The 18,539-nt window shown below is 37.4% G+C and overlaps 2 protein-coding genes across 3 annotated transcripts in view; one reads left to right on the top strand and one right to left on the bottom strand.

Annotated features, from left to right (window-relative positions):
• The window catches only part of LOC139152724 (UDP-glucuronosyltransferase 2C1-like), a 567,100-nt gene that overhangs the window by 521,674 nt on the left and 26,887 nt on the right, over window positions 1-18,539 (bottom strand). The window lies entirely within an intron of this gene.
• Window positions 882-16,593, top strand: LOC139152705 (transcriptional adapter 1-like). 2 transcript variants are annotated; one of them, XM_070726004.1, is made up of 9 exons: window positions 882-964; window positions 1,882-1,918; window positions 2,561-2,615; window positions 3,175-3,237; window positions 3,910-4,022; window positions 4,633-4,848; window positions 9,915-10,063; window positions 10,298-10,454; window positions 14,050-16,593. In XM_070726004.1, the coding sequence occupies exons 1-9, from the start codon at window positions 894-896 to the stop codon at window positions 14,218-14,220; spliced, it is 1,032 nt and encodes a 343-aa protein (XP_070582105.1). In that variant the 5' UTR covers window positions 882-893; the 3' UTR covers window positions 14,221-16,593. The 2 variants fall into 2 exon arrangements, with proteins under 2 accessions (XP_070582105.1, XP_070582104.1); XM_070726003.1 differs by having other exon boundaries at window positions 883-964; window positions 3,907-4,022.

Genomic DNA, 18,539 nt, shown 5'->3' with positions numbered 1-18,539 from the left:
CACCCCCGGAACCAATTTGCGCACATACTTAAGATGAACCATATTGGTGCAATTTCAAGGCTACTTTAAAGTATGCCTACTCCAAGACGATTCAAGCTGTAGATAAAAGTCTATCGTTTCTAGAGCGAACATTGAGTGTCCAAAAAATTCGTATGAAAAATTTCAAATTCTAAACATGGGGACATCGGGCGATCTATTTACAGGGATAAGTCTGAACTGTGACATTACGTAGGTATTATTAATGTTACTCGTATGTCTTTTCATCAAAGCTTATCTATTTTGAAGTGTTTGTTTTGAAAATATGACATTCATGAATCGTCAAACAGTATGAATATCTGTTTTACTGTAACGGTAATATTGAAGTCTTCTCCTAGACCAATATGACTTTGTCCATTTTGCGAATATCGTACAACAACAGGCCTTTCACGGGTGTGTAAACCATAATAGAAGTTACAAAGGAGAGTCAGATATTGTAATGATAGCCAATTTGTTATTCGCACATGCATGCATAGGTGTATATCAAAGTCTTTACACTATAGAGGAAGTTGAAATTATTTATTTATTTGTTAAATGCTTTTGGCCACGGATAAGCTTATTATCTACATTATGAATCACATACGTCGTTTGTGCAACCACCTGAACAACTAATCTGACCTTAGATTAGGTTCAAATATAAAAGCAAACATGATTACTTCAATTGGAGGAGTACTACAAGCGATGTCCCTTTTCTCACTAAGAAATGATAATAGATGTGAAAAGTGAAAACAACCCATGAAGAAATTTTACATGTAACGGAACAGAATGTACAGCTCCCAGAAACGAACCCACCTGTCTGACAAAAACGCAGGGTTTATTTGTTGTAAGTTTGAGGGCGCATTTTAAAGTCGTCCAAGATGGCTGCCGTGGCTGAACTCAACGCCGCCAGGAAGAACTTGACGGAGGTTTTGGGGGACAACATCAAGCAGTGAGTAAATTTAAGTTCGAGTAGAATTCAAATAAGCAGCCTCTTAAAGTTTATTGATGAAGAAATTCAGACTTTTCCGACCGATGCGAGAAACAAGTCTATATGTTCCATTGGTCGTTCTCGTGAGTGATGAGCTTCGTTTCCGGGGAATCGTGCGCCTGTCGATGTCGTCCCAATGTGTGTACATTAAATGTTGACGCAACGTTGTGTGTTGCGTCCTGACACAGTTGTGTTCGCGATTGCTGCAACATATTCTTAATATTATTTCAATCAAAGCTGAATGAGTGCGTTACTTTTTATGTTGAAGGGCACGGTGAAGGACAACAACGCAGCCATGTGTCAAGTTGTCTTGACATTATCTTGTCAGTCACGCTTTCTATTCGGAGAGGGTAATTTACATTGTTAAACGCAAAGGCCATAGTTCCAATGTTCCGTAAACAACATAAGTCGCGTGCCGTCGATTGTTCACGATAAATAATTGCTCGAATTTTCCTATTTATGAACAGGCCAGAATTGCATCCAAAGAATTATCCGGAAAGATTTACATGTTTGTGAATATATCGTTCTGTTTTGAAGTATGCTGCAATATAGCTAGCTGCAGTATAGGGATCTCCATGTCTGAAGTGCATCTACATTTTGCATGAAAATCAAAAGGTACCCAGCTTGATTTAGGATATGAATCAGTATACTTATAGCTGTCAACATTATTGATATTTTAAAATCAGTAACACAATATTTTCACGTTTCAATAATAGTGCCAGTCTTCCTCGAAACCTTACCAAAAAATAAATAATATGTGTGTACCTATTTTATTTACATTCAATCCTCAATGTCGGAAACATGGCTGTCGCTTTAAATTGCTTTATGATCTATTATATGTATACCGTAATATGTTTACCATTATTTTTGTTGCTTAGGTATTGGACAAATATGAAGTTATGGTATCGACAAAAGGTATGCAAGAAATATGTTTTTAACCCATATTGCACAGAGTCCACATTTTTATTTTGTTTACTTTAAATGCCCAGATGGTAAAATTGTTAAGATTTACACATTTAGAATTGTAATTCTTTTCTGTTTCCACAAATTTATAGTCAGTTTTCTCTTTCCACAACTTCCAATGTTTTTTTGGCTGTAATGTAATGACAAAATGAAAGTTAAAATGGTCTTGCAAAGTGTTTTTAATCAAATGTCATCCAGAATTTTCTGGCGACTTTATCACCAAGCAATTTGCACATTTAGGAGCATATTGTACAACCTAAAAATGCTGAATCTGCAAAAATAATGCTCTTTAAATGTTGTCATCTTTTACATTTCAGTAAACTACTTTTTTAGCAGCGTTGATAATCTGAAACACTTCATATTTTCAGCAAAGAAAGTCTGTCGTAGCGAAAACAGTCCACATGTTTTCAATACATAGATGATAGATATTTCAATTAATATTTTGTCAATAAAAATCGAGCAAAAGGCCAGGAAAATCATATGTTATAGAACTTAAAAAAATAACGGTTGTAACTCAACTCATCATCATCATTGTTAAAAGACTTAGATGGTGATTATAACTATTAACAAAATTTATTAAATCTATTTTTCCAGATTAACAAAGAAGAATTTGACCTTGAGGCAAGGAGACTCTTGACTCCTGACTATGGTAAAATATTCATTCTTCAACATTTGTATAACTTTAAAGTTCAGAGAAATGCTGAGTGAGGCATTAAAATGTACTGTTGGTTTATATACCCTATATGTAAGTTTGGTATCTGTGTGAGTGTGTGTGTGTGTGTCTGTGTGTGTAAAGATGCTACATCCTTGACAATTTTTTAATTGCTAATCTCCCAAATACAAAATGCATTATGATTTTTTTGAAAGGGTGAAAAAAAAGTTTTTTTGAAACATTATAAAGTACTGCGGTTTTTAGTGTGTCAATGCAATGTGCGCAGTGCAAGTATAAAGTACTGCCGTTTTTAGTGTATGAATGCAATGTGCACAGTGCAAGTATTTAGTCCAAGTTTCAAAGGCATTATGATTTCTAAGGGTGAAAAATGTACCAGGAAAGCTTTTGAGACATAACAAACTACTGCTGTTGAGTGTGTCGATGTAATATGTACTGTACAGTGTAAGTATTTCCAGAACAGTGGCATAAAATCATCATAGACAACTATGCATCAGTTCTATAGAAATTGATAAAGTTTCTGTGTTGTATTTTTCAGTGCATTATCATAATGAATTCATACTGGCTATTCTCACCAAATGTCAAACGCTTGGATCACAAGGTAAAACTTATTGAATTACCCTTTTCTCTTTTGCCATTAATGTCTTTTTTTTTTCACATAATGATATCAGTTGCTCCATTTCAAAATAGCTTTGATGAACTGATTTAGTCAGATCTCAGAATGATCAGCAGGATTATATAAATTTGATTCCTTGATTCCACAGTCATTTCAACGGTACTTCCTTTGGTTTACCACAGTAGCTACATCACAGAGACAGCAAATATCTTACAATAGTTCTTCCAATGTTTACACAGACAGCTAAGCAAAATCCGCTGAGCTTCTCTGACTTTTCTTGCAGTGAAAATATAATTACAGGACAGTCTAACATCTTGACACGATATCATTTATGAAATGAAATTGCAAAATTTGATTGCTTTCAAAGTTAGGGGGTTAAGTTGCTTCATAAAGCTAAAGAGGCCCTTAAGAAAACCTGATTTTTTTGTGTAATGAAGATTGATCGAGTGTTGAACTGTTCATCAGTTATGTCCATATTATGCATACTTTCATTACTAGCAGTGGCACAGTAAAACAGTGCTCTTATGACCAACTCCTTGATTAACAGTTCTTAGATAAGTCATTATCCTACACAGTCAGATATATTAATCTTGGACGTAAAATTACAGTCTAAAATTTTGACTCATTTTAAAGAAATACTTTGTTATTCAACAGCAGTTGTAGTTGGTAAGGAATCTTCAATGATCAGCAATATGTCAGCAGGACGGAATATCAACAAAAAAGTTTCAAAGAAATTCAAAAAATCCAGACCGGCCAAAACGAACTTTGAGGTAAGTGTAGATTTATCAGGAAGCAGCTTTCCATCATCATTGGCTGAATTCAGCTGACAGGTGTGTAATTATTTCAGCAACTTTTGACTTTACTCTGTGAGTTGTATTAGAATTCAAAAAAGATGAACTGGAAAATGTAACCACTTCAAATTGTGTAAACCAATCACAGATAATTTTACAAACTTTCTTATGTAAACCAATCATCAAATTGTGTAAACCAATGACAGATAATGTTACAATAGAACTCCAGTATAGTGAAACCTAGATGGGATCATGCTATACAGAAACTGTCTTTGCCATAATCTTCCTACAGCACTTGCTGGTGACATTTAAAAACGTTTCTGGAATGAACTTATTACTTCCATAAACTGTGGAATTTGTCATATTGTTATTAGTTTCTTGTCGTCACTCCACTTGCCGATAATACATAGCTGACAGTGAAAGACGCTGTAATTCTCTAACTTTTTCCTGCATAATGATAAGCAGTTGGTAGTAGTTACCATAGCGGGATGCACAAACACATGCTATCATGCAGGTAGTCATGCTAACAAAGCACCATCACAGAATTTCTATTCAGTAAGAGTAAACAGACTAATTCTTTTTCAAACAGCATCGCTTTGTTCCGGCATCCCCATATCCATTCATAAACATTCCTGAAGTTCTGCCAAAAGAAGTTCCGGATGACTCTCCGATAGCCTTCTGTTCAAGAGATCTGTTCCTACCTGACATATCCATGTTACATGGCCGCATGTTTGTGACGGCCTGGGAATGTGGATTAGAGGCTATTACAGATGATTGCGTCCAACTGCTGCAGTTAGCAGTAGAGGTAGGAGACTCAGGCTTGTCATCATTTTGCATTTGAACTTGAGATATTCTTCAATGTTGACATGAAGGTCAAGGAACTCAGGTGAATGAATCAGTGACCCAGTAACATGGCTTATTATGACATCAGTGATACACCTGAATGAAAATCTGGTGAAATGTCTGACTTCTTGTAACACAGACGCTATTTGATAATTTCAGTGCAGTCTAAAATAGTCTTTCAGCGTTCTCTTAACTTGCCGCTACAGGTGATATATTAAATCTTGCATGAAGTTCTTGAATGATATCTTCATAAAGTTCAGCGGAAAAGATTTTATCCCAAGCAGTAGTTCAGTAAACTTGTACTGTTTGTGAACACTGTTTATCCCTGTACAGTTCATTAAGACAATAGAAGGGCAAAGGTCACAGTAATTCTTGATGAATCCTATGGAGGTGAAGTCATTGAATGTCAGCATTGACATGAAGAGACTCAAAGATCAGTGTGACACATACCACTTTGACATGTACTGTGTGACACTTATCCCATGACATGTACTATGTGACACTTATCCCCGTGACATGTACTGTGTGACACTTATCCCTGTGACATGTACTGTGTGACACTTATCCCTGTGACATGTACTGTGTGACACTTATCCCTGTGACATGTACTGTGTGACACATCCCTGTGACATGTACTGTGACACTTATCCCTGTGACATGTACTGTGTAACACTTAGGGATGGACCATTAGACCTTGGGAGGGGGGGGGTGGTCACAATGAAATTGTGAAAATTTTTTTTTTACTATTGTAAATTTCTGAAATTTTTTTTTTCCAATTGAGATTAGCTGTGCAATTTTTTTTTTTCAGAGTAAATTTTCAGATTTATAATTTTTTTTCGTTCGTCGCTGTCTGAAGATAAAGAGGGCAAACGTGGTGCCAAGCACAAGCGCAAGCCGTCACTGGGAAGAGGTCAGGAGAGGGGTGTCCCCCTCCTGCTGTTGGAGCTTTTGAAAAATAGAGATTAAAATGGTGTTATTTGGTGGCACTTGGGGAGTATTTTTGCGGGGGGTGGTCAGGAAGGGGTGTCCCCCTCCTGCCGTTGGAGCTTTTGAAAAATAGAAATTAAAATAGTGTTATTTGGTGGCACTTGGGAGTATTTTTGCCGGCGGAGGTCAGGAGGGGGGGGGGGGTGTCCCCCCTCCTGCTGTTGGAGTTTATGAAAAAGAGAGATTAAAATGGTGTTATTTGGTGGCACTTGGGGAGTATTTTTGCGGGGGGGGGGGGGGGGGGTGTCCCCCTCCTGCCGTTGGAGCTTTTGAAAAATAGAGATAAAAATGGTGTTATTTGGTGGCACTTTTGGAGCATTTTTTTCGGATTACACATCTTCCTCTGAAACATGGTCTTCTTGCTCCTCAGTAGCTTCGTATAGTTTTGAAAATTGACTATTTTGGTTTCCTGGCTTCCCTTTCTACTGCGTGGTGAAATGCCTACATTCACCCCACCAAACATCATGCATATCTCATGATTTACAATTGATTTTGACAAGCTGAGAAGCTAAAATAAGCTAAATAATATAGTGAAATTTGCATATTTGTGTTTTTAGAGCAATTGTTGCCCTTTTTGATCAAAACATCTATTTCTCTGTAGCAGCATGTCCAAATTGATTGGATGTGTATAGATGTGTTGAAATTTCAATATTTGTCTTTTTGGCAATTTATGCCATTCATGGTCAAAAAATCTGTATTCTCTGAAAGGGCTTGTCCAATTTCTTTGAAATTTGCTACACAAAAACGATTACCATGCAGATTTATTCAGTATTTGCTATCGAGAAACTTTCAAAGTTCAACCCTTTTATGTGTTTTTGTGTTGGGATTTGTTGGATAGATGGCATTCTACGTAGTGTATTGTTGAATGTTAAAACATGTGTTGCTGTTGTTATTTGAGGCTGTTTTTTGAGAAAAAAGAATTGAAAATGCCTTTTTAAAAGCAAAATAATACATAATGACTTGATATGTTGTTTTATCATTATTGACGTGTTTCTACTTGTTCACCCATTCTTGCATTCATCATTGTAATAAAATGCTGTGAAAAAAATGAAACTGATGTGGCCTGCATCTGTTTACCTTGATCTTAAAAGGCAAATACAACTTTCTGTCTTGACAATCATACCATAGTTTCAATGTTTTACCTAGTGTACCTGCTTGGTTTGTACGCAGGAAACAAGTAGAAAATAGGCTCTATAATTTCATAATTTTCAAGTGATTAGAATACAAAAGTCCTGAAAAGATAAGATAATCACAACTTCCAGTATAAAGGATACAGTCACTCTAATGTATAAATTAAAATTAAAAATGTGCCAGGAGGATGTATTAAAAATACAGAAAGTTGCTTACTGTCGGTAAAATCTAAAACAAATTTAAAATTTTAAAGACTTTTGCAGATTTTTTTTTTACGCCTTTGTCTTCTTATTTATTTTTTTTTTATTTTGCAAACTAGTTTGAAGATTTTTTTTTCCTAACTTTCTGCTCTGAAAATTTTTTTTTCTGTTTTTGACCACCCCCCCTCCCAAGATCTAATGGTCCGTCCCTTACCCCAGTGACATGCACTGTGACACTTATCCCCCTGACATGTACTGTGTGACACTTATCCCAGTGACATGTACTGTGACACTTATCCCTGTGACATGTACTGTGTAACACTTACCCCAGTGACATGCACTGTGACACTTATCCCCCTGACATGAACTATGTGACACTTAGCCCCGTGACATGTACTGTGTGACACTTATCCCAGTGACATGTACTGTGTGACACTTATCCCAGTGACATGTACTGTGTGACACTTATCCCTGTGACATGTACTGTGTGACACTTATCCCTGTGACATGTACTGTGTGACACTTATCCCAGTGACATGTACTGTGTGACACTTACCCCAGTGACATGCACTGTGACACTTGTCCCGACCTGATGTACTGTGTGACACTTATCCCAGTGACATGTACTGTGTGACACTTATCCCAGTGACATGTACTGTGTGACACTTATCCCTGTGACATGTACTGTGTGACACTTATCCCTGTGACATGTACTGTGTGACACTTATCCCTGTGACATGTACTGTGTGACACTTATCCCATGACATGTACTATGTGACACTTACCCACTGACATGTGCTGTGTGACACTTATCCCTGTGACATGTACTGTGTGACACTTACCCTGTGACATGTACTGTGTGACACTTACCCCAGTGACATGTACTGTGTGACACTTATCCCGTGACATGTACTGTGTGACACTTATCCCTGACATGTACTATGTGACACTTATCCCTGTGACATGTGCTGTGTGACACTTATCCCTGTGACATGTACTGTGTGACACTTATCCCTATGACATGTACTGTGACACTTATCCCCGTGACATGTACGGTGTGACACTTATCCCTGTGACATGTACTGTGTGACACTTATCCCCCTGACATGTACTGTGTGACACTTACCCCTATGACATGTACTGTGTGACACTTATCCCCGTGACATGTACTGTGTACACTTACCCAGTGACATGTACTGTGACACTTACCCCTGACATGTACTGTGTGACACTTATCCCATGACATGTACTGATGTGACACTTATCCCTGTGACATGTACTGTGTGACACTTACCCCAGTGACATGTACTGTGTGACACTTATCCCTGTGACATGTACTGTGTGACACTTATCCCTGTGACATGTACTGTGTGAACACTTACCCCAGTGACATGTACTGTGTGACACTTATCCCCCTGACATGTACTGTGTGACACTTACCCCTATGACATGTACTGTGTGACACTTATCCCCCTGACATGTACTGTGTGACACTTATCCCTGTGACATGTACTGTGTAACACTTACCCCAGTGACATGCACTGTGACACTTATCCCCCTGACATGTACTGTGTGACACTTATCCCTGTGACATGTACTGTGTGACACTTATCCCTGTGACATGTACTGTGTGACACTTATCCCTATGACATGTACTGTGTGACACTTATCCCTGTGACATGTACTGTGTGACACTTATCCCTCTGACATGTACTGTGTGACACTTATCCCCCTGACATGTACTGTGTGACACTTACCCCTATGACATGTACTGTGACACTTATCCCCGTGACATGTACTGTGTGACACTTATCCCCATGACATGTACTGTGTAACACTTACCCCAGTGACATGCACTGTGACACCTATTCCCGTGACATGTACTGTGTGACACCTAACCCAGTGACATGCACTGTGACACTTATCCCCGTGACATGTACTGTGTGACACTTACCCCTATGACATGTACTGTGTGACACTTATCCCCCTGACATGTACTGTGTGACACTTATCCCTGTGACTTGCATTGTCACCATTGTGTCTTGTAAGACAATTCAAATAGGTCACTGACAGTAGAGTGGTCTCTTTTATGTGGGAAAATTGTATGTGTTACGTGTATTAGTATAGGGCAGACCATCTGGTCCATGGGCTGAACACATTTCAAAAAACATTTCAATTGACTCAAAGAGATCAGATATCTTTGAAGTTTTAGAGCACAGTGGCAATCACTGTCAGGTCAAGTTGGTCAGAATTATGTCCATGTGTGTTTTAAAGGGTCTGCTATTTGCCAGGTCAGGTAGCATACACAATATTAGACATGTTGTGCTCAAGTAGTTTTAACTAAAATGACCTGATAGTGACAGATGAACGAAGCATACAAAGGCTTAGGGCAATATTATGTCATTGGCTTGAATATTCCTGTCTCATTTCTTGATAACTTACAGTGTTAGGTATACTTGGTATATGTATGTATACCAAAGAGAGGTTATTAGTGATACCAGCAAGTTGAGTAAACCAAAGGATTACGTCTTTGATGAAGAATTCAGATATAATTTTTTAGGTCAATGGTATCTCTTTAGATTTTCTTTGACCCCTGTGGATGCTGATCTCAGTTGACCCATGAACCCTGTTTACTCATAAATGTGGTTCAGCGGGTTAGGATAAATTACAATGTATAAAAAGTAAAGTAAATCTGACATTTTTCCCTCAGCAACATTTGAAGAACATATTATCGGTAGTTTTGGGTCGTCGCCATGGATTCAGATTACGGGAAGGCTGTTTTCGTTACGGCATCGGCAATGCAACCAAATCCGAGCAACTCAGGAAACCAAGCAATGAATTTACATACTCAAAAGAAAGGTAAGCATTTCTGTTTAGTGCTTGATTGCTGGAAAGACAAATAAAAAATTTACCACTTTCACACCCAAATTTTGGTAACACCTGATCGTGGGTACTCAAGCATGCAATTGATATGCAAGGGTGTAAGGGTACTTGCATTGATAAACATACAAGTGCAAGTGCATATTTTCTTCTCTCTGTAGGAAAATGATAGCAATAAGTAAATAATTTGTGTAGCTTTTCGTTTCCATATAGCACATGTTCCACAGCTGACCTGATGCATGGCCAGGTTCCTGCAGATAGACCGACACTTGAGGAGGGTGAACACGAAGCGGCCATGTTGTTGGCTTCAAATCATCCGCCGCCATCGTTACCACCAGTGTCACTGTATGATCTCCTAGAAGCTTTACAGGTGAGTTTGGCGGTACATTGCATAGATGGTGTGTCATCTGTATAGCATAGTGGTACATGGCCTTGATGGTGTGTCATCTGTATAGCATGGTGGTACATGACATTGATGGTGTATCACCTATATAGCATGGTACATGGCATTGATGATGTGTCATCTATATAGCATGGTGGTACATGGCATTGATGGTGTGTCATCTGTATAGCATGGTGGTACATGGCATTAATGGTGTGTCATCTGTATAGCATGGTGGTACACATGGCATTGATGGTGTGTCACCTATACAGCATGGTGGTACATGATTGTACGCCTCGAGTTTGTCACTTTACCCTGCACTTGCTCAAGTTGCTGGTCCTCTGCAGATTTGCGACCACTGGTAAATTATGACTGCAAGCTTAGGATTTTAACACTTGTGAGATGACTTTTGAGTCCTGATGATGAGTGAGAGTTGAATATTGAAAATAAGAACAGCCTTCCATGAATGTGCATGTAACATTCGCATTCATCACGTTTCGATCTTCAGAATATCGAAGCCATTTAAATCTATCAAGCCAACTTCTGTTGAATGTTTGTAATTTTGCTGACTTGGCCGGGGGACCTGATGTATCGGTTTGGCATGGCGTAGCTGCTTTTTGTGCCTCGACCAAACCTGCATCATGCTGATTGCCACGGCTGCTGAAAAATTTTCGCAGATCGGCCTGTCATGGCTGTTTGACACGATCCGCCATGATACATAAACATGTGTTAATCAATGCGAACAAGAAATCAACCAATCAAAAATCAGTTTACATTTGAAAGTCACTTTATACATTCATAAAATTTGTTTCTGCGCATAATATTGGTCATCAAAGATTGGAGGCCAATGCACTGTAGGGTATTCCATTTAAATATGGGGTTGGTAAGTTTACTTGGATGTGTTTTACGTGTTCAGCAGCTTTGCGAGATAACAACCAGCAACAGATATTTCTGCATCCCAAGGGACGCATCATGTTTAGTTTTTTAAGGGTCCTGTGTCCAAATTTATGCCTATACGACACAGAAATGTGTGTCATGTAAAACCCTGTGTGTCAGGTATGGTATGGTATTAAAATTACATGTCAGCTGCATTTACTGTCTGGTAATGCCAATAATTCTTCTTCCACTTCTTTACAAGTTCCATCAAACAGTATGATTAATTTTGGTAGATCTCGCTGTGTCAGCAAAATTTACTGCTTTAAGATAGTACATGCCTGAAAACTAAAAGATGAACTTCAAAATGGCCACTGTCCCTATGTTAACTCTAGGGGGAAAATGAAAATTTTGATTTTCACACAAACAAGATGGAGAAGATTTCATATACTCCACAGCATCAAAATAGACCTGGACAAACAGTACCGTTAACCTCAGCAAACTAGAGTGAAAATTTGAGTCTGAATATCTGTCCCTGAGATGCATTATACCTTGAATCTCATCAATGAATGGGTGATACACACTCTTTCAACCTTTCCCTTCCTTGCTGCTGACCAGCCACAATTTGCCAAGAGTTGACACCTAGTTAATAGCAAGGGACGTATTATGCAATCATTATCATTGCAATGGTAACCGCACTGCCCACCTTCCACTTGCAAGCTGAAAACTATAGCGTTCGTCTAAAAACTGGCAATTTTTGAATCTAATTAATGACACAGGGGGCGCTCTTCTATAATTCAATCCCAGCATTCTTTGCGTATGCCCCCGTTCATATGCACGACAGTTTTCTCCCTTTATCTATATTAACGATATTTTGTATCGGCGACAAGGTGCATAATAACATTTACTGGCTAATAAGAGAGGCATATTTTATAAAAGGCATGTTATAATAGTAATTTGTTTCTTTTTTGTTTATTTACGAGTACTCAAAAAAAAAAAACATGGCGGCGCCCATGAAAGAAGGGTACACTTCCGGTTACTCGCATAGTATATTATGAATAAGCGCATGCGTAGTCAGTAAGCCGCTGGCGCGACTATTAAGTCTGTGTAACAAGGCATGTAAGAGAGGAAATTCAAAGTGTTGTGTTTGAAAGGAAAAATGAGACCACTCTATGTGAAAGGGAAGTGTCCCCTTCAAAAATTAGTCTTTGAAACAAAATATAAACTTAAGGTAGTAGGTGTCTTGAAAGTGAAAGACTTCAACTTTGGTCAAACTTTCCTCAAGGAAACTCGTTCTGTTTAAAAATAAAAAATAAACATCAGGCATTATTATGCAAATGTGAGTACCAGAGAAACAAATTACCGTAAAGCCGCACTTTTCAATCCCAGGTTCTCGCATTAGTGGAGTTCTCCTCCCAGTCAAACACATGGCCAGTATGATGTTTGATGTCTATAACATTGATAACACAAACTCATCTCAACCTTTTGTCACATTTTGCTAATCCTGCAAACAGAGTTTATGCAAGCTTTTGATTGACGGTCAGTTAAAATTGCCAACAGTCATTGATTCCCTGCCACAAACTCTCAAATTTCCTAAAAAATTATCTTCCAGTTGCGTTAGACATTGAATATAACCACAGAGTTCGATTGACAGCAACTTCACGCTGACCGCTTGGCAGTCTGTCTGTGTTTTTGTGGCCGGGGAAAACTAAAAAGTGGCATTTTCTGGAGCGTGTGCCCACGTGTTGCCTGTTTGGTGTCCACTTACACAGTGAACGCCGCCATACCTTGGCGTCCTTTTAAAGGGAGGCTCTGCCTTTAAGTCACGGTCCCTCCACACACCAGTTGGGAATCACCTGGGTCCCTATTGTTACCATGTGCTGTATTATTTGATAAGATGTCTGTGTTTGTAATTGTAGGGCTTCATTTCGTTTTTAATACAATCAAACCCCACACCAAAATAAACACTACATTTTCGTGTGTTACGTGTCATAAAAGTTTATTATCAGGAGACTGGTAAAGTGAGAAAACGCCGTTTACTGCATTGAAATGCAGGCGAGCTACCGTAACCGCCATTTTGTTTTTCAAAAACAACAAAAGCAAATGACCGATCTCTCCAAAACCTAATGGATTGTTCATTTTTTGAAATGGTTGACGCAGGCTTCACACAGAGTAAATATCAGTGGTTCTTGGTAACAAATGTTCAAAAGAAAAATCCGACGATAATGGGTATGAAATACAGATGCCAAAACCATAATGTGCATACAATTCCTAATCCAGTACTTCACATGTTACAATAAAACAATAGACATTTCCCAACCAGTGTGTGGAGGGACTGTGCTTAAATTTACTGATATTTGAAGTTCATAAAGTCCGCCATGTTAACTCAATGTAAAAAATTAATTTTTCTATTTCCAGAAAATATGATGGTAATGTCTTATTTACTTTAAAAGCTTCAAAGTGAGCCAACACAAGTGGTAGATCAGAAAAGTATTGCAAAAATTTGAGAGTTCAAATATCTTATCTCTCCCCGTGGCACATTCTACCCTAATCTCTGTACAAAACAGCAGGCTTGTATAAACCGTCAATTTGGTAGATATAATTATGAATAAGAAATGGTAACATTACACCTGTATCATACCTCATCAATATGAGTCACTCTCTGTTTGTTATATCTAACATTTTTGTTTGATATTTCACTTTCTTTCAGGTACACAAGAGTACAATACCATCACACACAGTCTATGCAATAAACATGGAAAGGCTTCTATCCAAACTTTGGCACCCCAGCCATGAACAGCTAGAGCAAGACGAAATCCACAGACAAGAAGTCATTCTTAAAGAAGAATTTCAGAACCAACAGAGATGTCTTAGGGTATAGCAGTTGACGACAAAACAGAACTTTGTAATTTATTTCATTTGAAGAGAAATTATACCAGTTTGGAATGTTTCAAAATGCAATTATAATGGTCTTTCAAGGAAGGCTATGGGATGATAAGTTTTATATTCAATCTATGCCCATGTATTTATCTATGGAATGGGAATATGCAACTGAAGTTTCATGTAACGGATTTGATATCTACAGATGTATTTGTGGTAGTGTTAAGTTTGCATAATGAAATACCCATGGCAGCTTGGTAAAGTCAAACTCTCATTGTAATGTATGCTAGATATTGTAGGGTACCATTCTATTGGTGCTGAGCTCCGCTTATGCCATTTGTGATTTGGTGTATTTGTCACATGGTTTATGTTGTCACATGACTGTTTGTGTTACAGTATTTGCATAACCCAGGGACCATGGATAATGAAAACATACTAATATGTACTTGATGTGTGAAGAGTTGTTTTGGTTTTTTTCTTCTCTTTCTGTTCTCTTCTTTCAGTAAAAAGTGTGGATACATGATGGTATAATGGATTTTTATATGATCTTTGTAAGATGTTTAAAAAAAATTTAATTATGTCCCTCCAATAAATGATGACATTGCTTTTTTTGTTTACTTTTTCATTATCCAATGTCCCTGGCCCTGTCTTCCTAACTTTCATGTACACAGTTCCAGCATCACTTTCGTCCAAACTTGGCATGAACACTGTTCAAGTGTTTATACAAAGTTCTCACAAGAAAGTAAGCGCCCCTCACATAACATGGCAGAGAAATTTTTTTACATTTGCTATTATTATAAAAATTTTATCAATGAAAAAATCAACAAGAAATAATGTGGGAGTTGGTTTGTCCTCGGAGTGTACAGTAGTTTTGCATGTCCACAGTTTGTGAAAGTGATATCTTAGCTGTCACATCAATTGCCATATTGCAGTTTATTTGTGATCTAACAAAGAGATTCACTTGAAGATCTAGATTGGTACACCGTGATGTCATCAAGTACCCAATCTATTCATTTCATGGCCTACATTCTAGCTTTAGAAAAACCAAATCCCATCCAAAAAAGTTAGCATATCAAAGTTTCAAATTTTGAAATATGTGCAGATTGCTCTATGATAGAAGGAATAATTATAACACCCTTTTAACCCTTTGAGCACCAAAGTCAATTTTTGTCGCCCTTATAAAAATATACCCGAGTCAATTTTCGTCAGATTTTTGCCAAAATTGTGATAAAAAACTGTGGTCAATGACATTTTGTGCTCATTTGGTCCAAAATTATCAAAACAATTACGGAAAAGTTCATGAAAATTGGTAAAATGTTGCACTAAAATTTTGGTGCGAAAAAATACAGCACTCAAAGGGTTAAAGCGCCTTATGTGTGTGAAAAAGGTGTTTTGCATAGGCACTTTTGAACACTGTTGCGAACATTTGCTCTTTCATAAGATACCACCACAATCCTTTTGGAGGGACTGTGATGCCTCTCAAAGTTACCAATTCTTATTTGTCGTTGTGAAGTACATTTTGTATTTTGTGTTGGTTGTATGTAGTCTTGAATTGTGAATAGTGAATACATGCTACAAATATGTACATAGAAAGTGCATGGCTGTTGATGGAAAGGGTACTGTCAGCTGAGACTTTGAGTGTTATAGATAGTAGTGGAAGAGGGCCGACTTGCAGCGATTTGGAACCTGTTATCCAATCGGTTGGCAGAATCTTACCGTTATAATTGAATAATACAAATATACTCCCTAAGTTGCTGTGAATAGTGACAGTTGACCAATCAGATATAACCTTGCAAATACGCTGCAAGTCAGTTGTAAGAAGACCCTTATACTGGTTAAAGGTTACACTGCGCACAAAGCTCATTATTGTAAATAATACAAATAAACTCCCTAAGTTGCTGTGAATAGTGACAATCGACCAATCAGATATAACCTTGCAAACACACTGCAAGTCAGCCGTAAGAAGACCCCTCTACAGGTCAAAGGTTACATTGCTCACAAAGCTCGTTATTGTAAATAATAATATGCAAAAAATGAGATGTTTCAACTCTCTTTTTGTATGTTTGTCCGATTTTAAGGTATTAATGACCTAACACATCACCAGTCCTTATTCCAGTGGTGTCTTTGTTCAAAGAAGAGTTGAGAATCTTCAAAGATTTTCAGCTGTAAATTTAAATGGTTAGTCACTTTCAAACTTTTAGTAAAGGAACTAAGCTATATTTTAGTAATGTTTTCATGTTGAACACAACTTTTTGCAATCACACTCTCAGGGGTTCATGTAGACAGTGAGTTTGTCTTTTTCCTGCACGCAAACATCTTGTATCAGCCAATGAGCTTGTTTGTGGAATTCTATTAAAACGAGGAACTTGAACAATGTTGCGTCATTGGATATTCAATATGTGTGTATGTATCATCGTATTACATTCTCAATACCATAGACAGTGGCTGTTGACTTTTGAACCTGAACTTCAGGTGACCTATGACACCATGGGGGCATTTACCCAAATAGGATTCAAATAGTGTAAGTACACATAGTCTTTGAAGGTATCACTATTTTTATGTGATGGCTGAGAGAGTCCTTCAGAATCAAGAATTCAGAATTCAAAAGTCAATACTTGAAAACGAGGCTTGACAGGCGCCATCTTGGTAGAATATTTATGATGGATAGTTTTTTTTCATAACTGTTTTGAGTTCTTCATCAAAGATTGCTTTCTCATTTCATAGTGTCGATCTCAAGCATTTGTTTGTGATCTGGACTGTTAAAGGTATTAATCTGGTGACCACACTATAATGACAGAGGCATCGTTGTGATGATATGATAACCAAAATCACAGGGGCTTTTGAGCTGCATGTTGCCAACACAGTTTTTTTCAAAGCGATATTTCTCATCAAAAATGACAAGGAAACCCCATCATACTATGTATTTTCTAAAAGCAGAGACTCTAAAGTTTAGTATGGTAGCAGTAGTTTACTCGAAGGATGAAGTGGCTGTATATTTTGGGTAAAAAACCTCAATTTTGGTATTAACGATGAAAATTAATTTAAGTCAAAAACTTGACGCTATTTTCTGAAATGTAATATTTCACTTGAAAGAAGAGTATATGTAGAAAAAAACGACTATTTTATTTTGCATTATCTATCCTCATTCTAAAATGGCAAGGGTTGAAAGACTGACACTCAAAAAGTGATTAAAATCATGATAAGCAAAATTAAAATTCCTCTTATTCAAAATGTAAGAACTTTATTGCAAAACAAAATAATTGTATTTTTATATAGCATTTAAAGAACATAATGTGAAAATTTCAGAAAATTTGACTCAGCCAGAGTGGAGTTAGACTCTTTGGAAATTTTGAAATCGGGAGGAAAAAGAAGCCAGGAAATCGGGTGATTTACATACATTTGCATAAATTAACACTTCTTTATCATGCAACTTATGACTGCTTGACAAGCGAAAAGGTGAACTCAACCAATATTTCAATCTTGGGTTGACAAATTAATTAAAATTGAATGGATATTTGCAAAAAAGTTGTTTTTGAGCAACATACACCGTGTTGGGTGCAGCGACCCCTTAATGGGTAAAATACTTACTTTAGTCAACCTTACGATCTTCTTGCAATGCAAGTGCTAGGGATATGACAAGCCATCATAAACCTCACGGGGAAAATAGATGGTATTTTTCCACTTGACCATTTGACCTGATAATGTATATGTAGACGTAATATTCATGGAAGTAAGGTTTCATAGAGCTTGTTATCAAACAAGTAATATTATAACAAGTAATTTACACTGCCTGCATTCTTCTAATCTCTGCTAAAAGGTGAGTGTTTGATAATTGAAGGTTAACTCTAATTAAGAATGCAGTAACATTCATGAAAAATAATAATGACTGGAGTTTGAATGTTAATTTAACAGCACAGTCAATTTGATTTCTTTTCTATTTTGTTTATAACTTGTAACAAAGAAGATATTTACATGCCATGCCCAGTGGAATATCTTATTTCTTGTGTTCTGTGGTCACAGTATAGACCATCAAAGTTAAAGTAGACCATTCTTATACCCTATGAGAGCACGAAATAGATAAATGCCTTTGTGCAAAACAGTTACTTAAAGGGACAAAGTCTGCCGTTTTTCATGAATTTTGTTTGACGCGAGATACTAATATTGTTTGACATGTTGAAAGATACTGAATGAATGGTGAGCATGAATATATTTGACACGATCAATGAAACCATTGCGAAATGAATTAATGGTCATGACCATTAATTCATTTTGGCGATGGTTTCATTTGTCTGAAACCGGGGTCAAATATATGCATGGTTA

This window comes from Ptychodera flava, chromosome 16 (assembly GCF_041260155.1).
Source record: "Ptychodera flava strain L36383 chromosome 16, AS_Pfla_20210202, whole genome shotgun sequence".
NCBI lineage: Eukaryota > Metazoa > Hemichordata > Enteropneusta > Ptychoderidae > Ptychodera > Ptychodera flava.
The sequence above is the reverse complement of the archived record's forward strand: the minus strand, read 5'-3'. Positions and strand labels throughout refer to the sequence as shown.